General features: G+C 44.1%; 1 protein-coding gene across 2 annotated transcripts in view; it reads left to right on the top strand.

Annotated features, from left to right (window-relative positions):
- The window catches only part of TNFAIP8L3 (TNF alpha induced protein 8 like 3), a 50,690-nt gene extending 39,331 nt beyond the window's left edge, over window positions 1-11,359 (top strand). For both annotated transcript variants that reach the window (XM_070236616.1, XM_023617507.2), the window contains one exon: window positions 9,872-11,359. In XM_070236616.1, coding sequence (XP_070092717.1) covers window positions 9,949-10,434 — 486 coding nt within the window. In that variant the 5' untranslated portion in view covers window positions 9,872-9,948 and the 3' untranslated portion in view covers window positions 10,435-11,359. The remainder of the gene's footprint in view (window positions 1-9,871) is intronic.
- Window positions 11,360-11,807: the final 448 nt, after the last annotated feature.

Consider the following 11,807-nt stretch of genomic DNA (forward strand, 5'->3'; position numbering starts at 1 on the left):
GCTAAAGAGATATTTGCATTTTAAAGAAAGAACCTTTTATCCCTCAGGATCCCTAATTGGTTAATTATTTAGGGGAGATGGGTCTTTTCACCACCTCTTGCTTGAGGGGAAAGGTCAGGGTTTGGATGGGAAATGGGAAGCTCAGGGTAGGACAGGTTGAGTTGGAGGTGCCTCCTGCACAGGCTCCTGTGACCGTCTCCACCCAGATGCCCCCAGGGCCCCTCGAACTCACCGTGCTCAGGACTGAAGCCACCTTCTCTCCATGCTCCCAGATGCTTGTTTCAGTTGGTGGTGCCCTAATGTCCCCCCCCCCCCACCCATCTCCCAAGCTAGAAGAAACAGCCAGCGTCATCCTTGACTCATCCCTCTCCCTCTTCCGTCACCGTGCTGTTCCCTATTCCTCTCCCCATCACCCAGAAGACAAGCTAAGATCAAAATCACAGTGCATTTCACTGTCTTGTTAATTGTCATGGCTTCCTTCTGCCTTGGGGAATATCTCAAAGTAAGTAAAAGTGTTTGAAATCCGTATTTCAAATCCTCTTATTAGAATTTTTGAAATTTTTCTGGCCCATTTCTTGTCAGATCTGATTAGATCATTACTTTTACCTTATAATTTGGCTGTGGAAAAGCTCGTACGATGAGGAGGATAATCGTCAGCTCTACCATTTTCTTGCTATTCACTTGTGCTGGCATGATTACTGTATTGTCTTCAGTCCTCAGTTTCATTTCTTGCAGGAATCTTTTGAAATCACTGGTCTATTTTGTGAGGGTTAGTTTAGTTAGAACTAAATAATACAATCAAAAAATCAGTGAGTCTCTTTAACCAAGCACACACAAACATATGCTGAAACAAATCAAAACTGCTGAGAGGGAACACATGAGTGAGGGTCACATTAAATACCCCAAAGCCCGGGTGGGGACCTTCCCCTCCTCCTTTAGAACACCACATACCAGTGGGTCTCGGGATCAGCCTGTACGTTAAATATTAGTAAAGCCTAATTCATCTCATTAGAAAACAAGGAAACGGAGACTCTAATATTTTCACTCTGCACACCCTCTAGTGGTGCCTGGCAGAGGCTGTTGCCCTCCAAGTCATGGTGACCCCACTCGGAGGACCCAGGAGCTGTTTGCTTCTTATTGCACATGGTGGAAATTTGGGGGCCTCAGGTCTCAGCAGCAGGGATGAGCCCAAGGGCTATGTCGTTAAGGCAGGTGGCTCTCTTAGAGGGCTGGGGAGAGCCTAGTTCCAAGAAGGCCTCAAGAATGTGCTGGATTAACCCACGGTCAGAAAAAGACATTTCCAAACTCTCCTAGGCCATCTAAGCTTTACCATGATGCCTTTTAAAGTATCCCAAAATACCTTTCTTAAGCCTTAAAAATGCTGCCTCATTCAAGTATGAAAGAGATTAGACCAACAAAAGACATTTTCCAGGAGCCTCTAAACTTTGATCATTTCTCTGTGGGGGGAGGAGAGGATCAAGGTTTTTGCTTGTCCCTCACTCCAAGGCCCCACCATCATCCCTCGACGATTTCATTTCGTTGTACCTCCTCCAGGGCCGTGTTTTTTCTTTAATATTCCAGCAGATATACAAACCACAGTTTTATACAAGGGATGGAAAATGCTTTCCAGTCTGACTCCACTGGAGATGCAACAACTTAATTCGTCTTTCTGGAAACTAAAACTGTGTTAGGTTTTGCATTTCGAAACACTACTTAAGGTTCCTTAATAATTTCATCCCCACAGCTACATGGGGACAACCAAGAGCTGAAGCAGAGGCAATGTCTTCCCAGAAGCCGTTTTCTCATCGTCACGGATATCGCATCCTGCAGACCAGCTCACACACACCCCGGCAGCCAACCCCTGCCTCTGCATTCACCCTGAGGACAGACAAGGAAGCAGGAAGAGGGCGTATGGGGGAAGAGGCTGTCACTCTCCCCACTGGCTCCTGGCCCCTTATCAGTAGTGAAGGATGGAGCACGAGGGACATGACCGGTCCAATCAGCTTTTCTGGGTGCATGTGTAGGGGAGCAGAAGGATGGGTGCTCACTGTGAAAGTTCAGATTCAAAGTAGTTTGTGAGGCTGCTCCATCTCAAAGAGGTTTACTTGAACTTTTTTTCCCCCAACAGTTAAGGGTAAGTGATTGAGTGCCAGAAACTTGGACTACCTCAATCACCCTCTGCCCAGGGTCTTACCCCACCACATGCCCTGGGGACTCCCCTCCCACCTTACTTATACTCTGGGTCTCCTGCTATGACAGACAGTCTTATTAAGCACCACAGATTGTTTTTCTCTGGGTACCATCTCCACTGCTAACTTCTACTTAACACTTTTAGCTAACTCTCTTCCTTGCCATCATCTTAAGCTGTTTACAGAAGTGAAGTGATACTGCGTGTGCACTGGCTACTACAGATAATTTCCAGTTTTATAATTTTGACACAGCTATCCATACTCATGTACAAGTTTTCCACACACTCCTTAACCAGAATTATACAAGTTAGCAAGTCCTGAGAGTAAGGAGAAAAGAGTTGAAGCTGTCCACCAGCCCCTTTCTACCACGACACATCCTGGGTTGATGCTCAGAGCTCTTCTCTGACCTGTAGCTGACAGCTCAAAGTCCATCATCTCTCATAACCATCATTTACTTTATTTTCCCCAAAATTTATTACCTTGTTCTTACCATGCTGCCTCTTTTCTGCCCACCCACCCCCGCATCTTGGTAAGATTTTCCTGCTGTTTATCACCACTAGCTTGGCATTTCACCATCTGGGAGAGCTTCCTGTTTTCTAGAAATGTGGAAACATCACTCATAGAAGCATCAACTCAGACTGGCGCCAACACCTTTCCACGCAGGGAAGGGCCCACTTAATGGATCTTTTGCTTTCTCTCTCCAAACTAGTTTACTACCTTTGTCGCGCCATTCTCCCAACATAATTCTGGTACTTTTCCTTTCTTTGTAAGTGTTCTAAGGGTGCTTATTTTCAGAGCACTGGCTTCATATTCCTTTCACCTGAGTTTCTCCATCAATCTTGGTTTAGGAAGCCCCTGCTTATTCTCCAAGGATGAATTTTGCAGCTTCCTCAGTCTTGTCTATTGTGCTCGTCAGGTGAGCTATACAGTAGCTGTATAATCATGTTTTTATCTCCCTTCTCAGAGATTCTGAGGTACTGTAAATGATCCATTACCTTTCATGGCTGGAGAACTTTTGTATAAACATGGTTAAGAGAATTATCCATAGCTGAAAGAGCCTCCCTAAGGCTTGTACACAGGAATAAGAGAACAGCTTTTGCCAAGACCTAACCTAGATCTCTTTGTGTTTCCCCAAAACGAACACGCACCCACTAGTTAGGCCTGTTTCCCCAGTTATCCCAAGTGCACTTCTGACCTTGGCTCCCAACACTCACAGCCTTCCTCTCAGCCTGCAGTGTTTCTCCCTGGTGGATCACCAACGTGGTCCCTCTGTGCAAGGTTCAAACAGAAGGATGGATGAAAGGAAGCAAACCCAAGGTTTCCATGTGCAAAAAGCCTTCTGAATGGGACTGCCCCACCAGCTCTCCCTCAGTGCACGTGCTCTCCCTTTAACCCTGCGTGCATGTTGGAAACAGCGGTGTCTCCCCACCCCTCCTCCACAGATCCCTGGGAGTTGTAAAAGTTGACCAGAGTGTCTTGATTTTATTTCTCTCAATCCCATCCCAACATTTGTAATAATGTATACCAAAGGATGTTGTGTATATGTGTGTGTGTGTATACAAATTTTGTAAAGTACAATAAGTTTGAGAAGTTGTAGACTAAATAAAACTATAGGTATCTTTACTGCAGGAATTCTCAAAGCCTTTAATAAGTTACCTGGTATGGGAAATCATCGAGAGCCAGCCATAATATATAGTCATCTACAAACTCATTTAACTGACCACAGAACCTTCTGTGGTCTGTGGTCTATGGAGCATCTGTCAGGACTAGTGTTCTACAGGACACAGGTTGGGCCATGTCATGATCATTGGGTACTACCTACAGCATGTCAGAATCACTTAGGGAGCTTGTGATTGCGGGCCCTGCTGCTGAAGATTTTGATACTGGCAGTCTAGGGTAAAGTGTTTGTTGTTGTTGTTGTTTGTTGTTTTTTTCTTAGAGCTTTCCTAATGATTTTGATGACCCACGGCACTTAGGTTCTTCTGCTCTAAACTCTTGATCTTGAAGGCTTCAGAGATGCTATCCCTGTGACCCTCCTGGGCCCACGCCATAGAAGCTTGTACCCCAAATCCCCTTGTAGGTAAATAACACATTCTTATACAGCAGGGAGGCTGAAATGTCAGAAAAGCCACCCCAGGCCTTTGTGATTTGGCGAAAATTACTTGCCTGTGTCTGTGACTTTAGAAACCACTTCCTAACATCATAGCCATCCCCACCTACCCCATCCAAGTCCACCTTCAGCTTCTCCCAACTGTTATCACTCATGTCAGTTTGGGCGATTTCACGTATTTCTGTATTTTGTTTCATTTGTCTATATCTCATGTCCTTGCAGGACCCAATTCAGACTGGGACCCAATTGAATTTGAACTTTTTTGAGGATTTCCTCCATAGTATTTCATACAGAGCCAAACTAATAGTAAATGCTCTGCAGAGAAACCAAGGGTTAAAAGGGATTTTAGTCTAAAAGGGACAAAAAAGGGTTAAGGTTGACTCTAGAATTAAAAAGCAAGTAGAGAGGGATGGCAACATGGGTGTACAGCTTACCTGCCGAGATGACAGCATCTTAAGGATGTATCATATTCTTCTACTCTCTGAAATTTTTTGTTACTTCTCTCTTCTTCATTTTTGAGGCCAATGAATAGAGTGACCAACTTGTTCCAATTTGCCTGGGACTCTTCCAATGTTATCACTGAAAGTCCACTGTATGGGAAACCCCTTAATCCTGGCCAACCAGGATAGTTGGTCACTCTACACAGAAGACAAAAAGGGTGCCCTGACCAAAGGAAACTGGGGAATGCTACATCACATTCTACCCACCGGAGTTAGTTTCCTGCTGCTGCTGTAACAGATTACCTCAAACTTAGTGGCCTAAAACAACACACGTTTGTCATCTTACAACTCTAGAGGTCAGAAATCCTACATGGGTTTTACCGGGCTAAAAATCAACATGTCAGGAGGGCTGCATTTTCCCTGGAGGCTCTGTTCCCTTGCCTTTTCCAGCTTCTAGAAGCTTCCCATATTCCTTGGCTGTTGGCTGCCTCCTCCATCTTCAAAGCCGGTGATCACATCACTCTGAGCCTCTGCTTCCACCATCACAGCCCCTTCTCTGATTCTCACTCTCTTAGGCCCTTGTGAGTACATCGGGTTCACTGGATAATCCAGGACAGTTTCTCCATCCCTAAATCCTTAACTTAATCACATCTGCAAAGTCCCTTTTGCCAGGTAAGGTAACACATTCAGAGGTTCCTGGGACTAGGATGTGGACATCTTAGGAGGGCCATCCTTCTGCCTACCATACTGACCCCTCCCTGAGAGTTGATAAAACACCTTAATGTGTTAAGGAAATATTTTTAAAGTCTCACAGGAAAAGAATCTGTGTAACATTACTTCACCCAGTATTTTCCAAACTTCTTTGATCAAGAAACTCTTTATTCCCCCTCAAAGAACACGTCTTAACACCTCAGGGAATGCTGCCGCTCTTACCAACGAGGAGGAGTCAAACTGGGGTGCGCACCACCGGGCTGTGCATCACATTCCTAGTGATGTGCAGACGAGGAGCATTTTGAGGGAACCGATTTACAGATCCAGCACTTCTTTCTCACTTCAATACATACCCTTTTCTAAACTTACCTACCTGAGAAACAAGCTGAGGCCAAAGCAGGGTGGCTCTCCCTTCTTTCCACTGTTTCCCTCATGGAATTCTCACCCATGAAGAATCATGTTGGAACAAGTATGTTACCCTGGGGCGCAAAACCTCCAAGGTCAAACAAAGGGATAATATGAAGCTGTGGTGTCAGAGATGCTTCTTTTAATCAAGGCACCATAACCCACCCCTACCCATCTCATTTAGAGGTGCATTTCCAGAAAAACTTTACTTTTTATGTTTAATAAGTATTTATCAAAATTTTAATACTTTATATTGTACCCCAAATAATTAAAATGATAACCAACTCCAGAAGAAATTTTTTAAGGCTTGGAGATTTATAGTCACTGGAGTCTTCTTTTAATTTAAATTTCAATTCGTATGCATCCTTTGGCTGTAGAGAATTATGATGAATTGATCAAATAAAACATTTGCAAGCATAAAAATATATATTTAGTTAAAATTCTCTGAGCGTCATAGAATAGAGATACAATTTCAAGGAGAAAAAAAGAATAATTAACATTTCTAATTTTTAAAGAGGAGCTTGCTCCTGCATTTAAAAATGGACAATAATGGGGCCAACCCCAGTGGCCTAGTGGTTAAGTTCGGCACCCTCCACTTCAGCGGCCCAGGTTCAATTCCCAGGCATAGACCTATACCACTCATCTGTCAGTGGCCATGCTGTGGCAGTGGCTCACATACAAAGAAAAAAAAAAAAAAAAAAGAAGATTGGCAATAGATATTAGCTCAGAGCTAATCTTCCTCAGGAAACAAAAAAAGGACAATAATGGATATGAAATCACTATAGTATTTAGGTTATATTGGACATATTTGAAAGAATGATTTCACGAGTTAATTTAAAAATATCAATATTTACAATATCTAGAAATTATTACAAATTCTAACTATTTAACCTCAATGTGAAAAATACTTGCTGTCAAGTTTAAAAATATGCGAGGTGGTACATAGTTTTTCAAAATTCTTATGGGAATTTATGAGCAAAAAGTATGACAGTCACTGCTCTAGAGAAAAATGTTGGAAATGCTGGTGGTGAAAAGAACAGTGTTTGGAGTCAGGCCAGCAGGGAAGTCCCAGTTAAAATGGCAGCTTCACCCAGCAGTTAGGGCTAAAACCAAGCAGTGCCTGGCATGGAGCCAGCACTCCCTTCATCCCACCGCCACCTGCCGGGTGCCGCCATGCGCCAGGCACTGGACGTCTGGTCGCACTTAGACACAGGCCCTGCTCCCACAGACCTCATGTTCTAGCAGACGCATGTTTCTTTGATCCTTTGCTTCTGTATAAATGCATGTTTGCTGCATTTCTGGAGAGCATCTTAAAATACCTTATTCTCAGGCAGTTTTCAGGAGCTGTGTCTACAAAGAAATGACTCATTTTTTGATATTCCAGAAGGGATCCATCTAGATTCCATTGTTCCCATCAGAATAATCACCTAAGGAAGCATCCACTTGTTTTGGAAACAGGGCCACTACTCAAAAGTCTTTAAGCTTCTCCTGTGGAATGGACTTCAAAGCATACAGTGCAATCTTTTGAACATCCTTAATGCTTGCAAATATTTGTCTTTGGAGGACGAGTTTGATGTTTTGGGAACAAAGGTTATTCACACAAAGGTCTGGTGGTCACAGTAGATGGTCAGACTGGGCAGGGATATTATTTGTCACAAACTCTGCGGGGGCATAAATCAGGCAGTCAGTCTCCATCATGTTAAAGAAGAGACAAGAGATACCTGTTTATCCCCTTTGCACTGAGGCTGAAGGGACAGTCCCACCCATGTCAGGGTCACTTGGCTGTGAAGTTGCTGGAGAGTCTGTGGTCTCAAACTCTAGGGAGTGAGCTTCCTGGGGCTATGGGAGGCCCAGGGTGCCAATTACTTTAGTTCTGCTGATCCTGGTGCAGGAACCCCCTTCCAGGCCATGACCCTTGGTCCTGCAGCTGGAAGAGGCCCGAGAGCAGAAGTAGCTGCCTGGAAGGACCCAGGGCAGAGGGAGCGAGGCTGGGCCAGTCGGGAGGGGCACGCGGGTGGAGGAAGCCCCTGGGCCTGTGTCTACATTGCATTTGAGTGCTTACTGAATCAGTCTGTGAGACCCGAGCATCCAGGGATTAATCACTGTCCACTGAGGGAATGAGTCCAGGGTGGGCAGAGGGGGTGGGATATGAGATGGGGAGGGGCCAAAGATAGCAGAAGCTGGCATGGATGGCCGTCTGTCTGTCCATTCTGCCTATCACATCTGTCACTTCCATGTGGCCAGCAAGCACTGGACAAAAGCTCTAGGGATCCTCGATGGCCTTCAATTCTCAAAGAAAAATTATTTTTTTAGTATAAGTTTGTACTGTATTTTACTACTTTCTGATTCTGCAGTATTTCTCTGGTATTTTACTTAGCAGACACCATTCCATCCCTGTGCCCAGGACTGAGCTAGGTGCTGCCGGAGGCAGTGTCTCTGTTCTCAGGCAACTTGAATCTCCTTGGGAAGACACGGATCATATGCATACATACTGTAGAGCAAGGATGGCCGGTGGTTTCATTTCAGATATCAGCTCCAGCTAATTGGTGACTTGGAGTATTTCATCAAATCTAAGACGCCATCAGTTGTAAGATGTTGTTTTATCTGCTCTTAAGAAAAAAAATCCTGTCCATTAAGTTGTGAATTATTGCTTTCTTATTACTTATAATTTTTTTTTTTACATTAGTCCCCTCCTCATCCACAGGGTACACATTCCAAAACCCCTAGTGGATGCCTGAAACCACCGATAGTATTGAACCCTATATATCCTGTTTTTTCCTATACAACCATAACTATGATAAAGTTTAATTTATAAATTAGGCACAGTAAGAGATTAACAGTAATAATTAATAATAAAATAGAACAATTATAACAATATACTGTAATAAAAGTTGTATGAATGTGGTCTTTCTCTGTCAAATATCTTATTGTACTGTACTCAGCCTTCTTCTTCTTGTGATGATATGAGATGATACAACGCCTACGTGATGGTCAAGTGAGGTGGCTGACATACGCATTGTGATGTAGTGTTATTTTCAGACTATGATTGACCAGGGGTAACTGAAACCATGGAAAGCAAAACTGCAGATAAGGGGAGACTACTGTATACTTATTGAAAGATCCTTTTTGGACTTAGACATAGTGTTATTTTTTTTAACATATTTTGCTCTTGTTCATTCATAAAGTGGAAAATAACAGGGAATAAGTTGACTTTGGTTTTTCTAAGTTTCTTCCTCTTCAGGGTGCTACTCACGTGAAGCATCTTTGACTTGGAGTGTCTGATATCTGTGTTTCCCACGCAGCGTCCTTCTCTATGCCAGTCAAGAGCGTCAGTGAGGCAGCATTTCTTACAAGAGTGCTCTTGACTTTTCTCCCAAATCTCTGGCTCCTGTTGTGTAAATTGATGCACATGCAGGTCTGACAACCCTAGCACAAGTGCCACCTGGCAACAGTGACTATTAAGACACAAAACCAATTTCCAAGATATCGAATGTGAAAAAAATGTATCTTACGCTCAATGAAATATGGCTTCTGAGACTCCGTCAAAAAGATGACCATGATCAACCACCTATGTCTGTCCTGGGAATGGGGTTAGCACTGGTGCTACATTCGTGTCATTAAGCAGTCATTTGCTCAGGTATAATTTGCGAAACTGAGTGATTTCCGCTGGAACAGCTGTTGTGAGGAGTTCTCTGTGAGCTAACAGAGTGAGGCAGGCTTTATGCATGAAGTAGGTCTAAAAAGGTGAGAGTTGGTCTGGACAAGAGGAGATGACTTGCCTTGACAAGAGGAGGGAAGAGTGCAATTTAGAAAGTTTAAGAGGATAAAGGGCATGTCATGTGGAGAGGACAGTGGAGCAACCCTGGGCTGGGGCAGGGTTTAGTTAGCGAGTTTGGGGGCTATAAAGGCATGAGTTTTGCACTAAGAACATAAGTTCAAATTAGTATGTTTCACTTGTAGAAACATAATAAATGGGTCTCGTATTCCTATAACTTTTCTTTCTTTCCTTACCATAGGTCCTGATGTTTTTAGTTCAAAGAGCCTTGCCCTTCAAGCCCAGAAGAAGATTCTGAGCAAAATAGCCAGCAAAACCATGGCCAACATGTTGATTGATGACACCAGCAGTGAGATCTTTGATGAGCTCTACAAAGTCACCAAAGAGCACACCCACAACAAGAAGGAAGCCCACAAGATCATGAAAGACTTAATCAAGGTGGCAATCAAAATTGGGATCCTCTACCGGAACAACCAGTTCAGCCAGGAGGAGGTTGTTATCGTGGAGAAGTTCAGGAAGAAGCTGAACCAGACCGCCATGACCATTGTCAGCTTCTATGAGGTGGAATACACCTTCGATAAGAACGTGCTCTCCAAGCTCCTACATGAGTGCAAGGACCTGGTGCATGAACTGGTGCAGCGACACCTGACGCCCAGGACCCACGGGCGCATCAACCATGTCTTCAACCACTTTGCTGATGTGGAGTTCCTCTCCACCCTTTATAGTCTGGATGGAGACTGTAGGGCCAACCTCAAGAGGATCTGTGAAGGAATCAATAAATTGCTAGATGAGAAAGTCCTTTGAATGTCTTCCCTCCTCTTGGACTTTGCTGCATTCAAGTTACAGCATCCAACGTGGTCTCAGTGAGAGTCAAGAAAACAAGAAGGAACCCTTGTCAAAGATGCCCATGTTCTGTCCTGTTCATTCCTCTGGTGTTGATGCCGAATTGAGTTCAATTGTGTTTATCCCCTGAGCTCACTGATGAGGTCTGTACTTAAAATCACCTTTGTTTGCAAGCCCAAAAGACATTTCATCTACTCTAAGCAGAAAGGCTGCTCTGCTCATCAAGTGAGCTCAGTCCATCTTGTGGAGTGGGAGGAGCCCTGGACCAGGAGTTGGAGGACATGGATTTGGTTCCCAGCTCCACCACTCTGTCCTCTAGATCCTGGAACCATCATTCCTGCCTGCCTGCCTCCCAGGGCTGCTGTGAGGATCGATGAGATGATGTATATTCATGCTTTCGAAAATGCTAATATAAGGTCTTAGTATTTTCTCTTCGGAGTGTGGATCTGTTCAACCTGAATCCAGATGATCAAGCAGCAGAGAAGAAAAGAATAATAGTCTCTGATGGGCTGGGTTTGCAATCTGTCTGTAGATGTGCTGTTTCAAACAAAACAAAAATGAATCAAAAGGTGTGAAAAAGTATAGCTACAAATTGGAAAAATGTTTTTCAAGAGTTGTGTTTTTTAAGTTTATGATCCTACAGAGGGAACCTTCTGGGAGGGTGGAGAGTTTCCCACCCATAATGTAGAAGCAGAGAATTGTGCTCCCCCTGCGGGACGGGCCTTCCCCCATGGAAGGGGCATTATCCGTGAGGCATGGGGAGGATTTATCCCAGCATGCACAGGAGAGTCAGGCAGAACGAAGCCCTAACTGTCTTTCTTGGCCTTCCACAGTCATTTTGTGCTGTTTTCTCTGGTTCATTAATAAATTGAAACTACCCTTCAAACAAGAGGTTTTGGAGTTGTGATTCAAAAATAAAGTTCCTTGGAGTTAGATCCAGGGTTAAGAATAAAGAGTTGAAAGGAAGAAGAAAATGAAAAGTAAAAGCTGTGTGCTCAGATCCTAAGGGGAAGTGGCTCCAGGGGGAGCGCCATGGGGCAGGGCTGTACCCCTGGTCAGTGGGGAGCTAGCTCAGGGACATGGTGACCACCTTCTCTGTCTCACAGCCTCACTTTCACACTGTGGCTCCTGACATCTGTTCATCGGAGTCTTAACAAACATCAGTACAATGTATTTATTGCCTTATAATGTTGTCTGGAGGACGCCACATTAAGAGATTTGCTCTTCCTGCATCACCTCTTGCCCTGCTATGCTTCTCTTGTATCTGATGATTATGTACAAATACATCAGCTTAGCCCCTTTGTTCATCGCACTCCATGGTCTCTCCCTAGCAA

Source organism: Equus caballus, chromosome 1 (assembly GCF_041296265.1).
Source record: "Equus caballus isolate H_3958 breed thoroughbred chromosome 1, TB-T2T, whole genome shotgun sequence".
Lineage (NCBI taxonomy): Eukaryota > Metazoa > Chordata > Mammalia > Perissodactyla > Equidae > Equus > Equus caballus.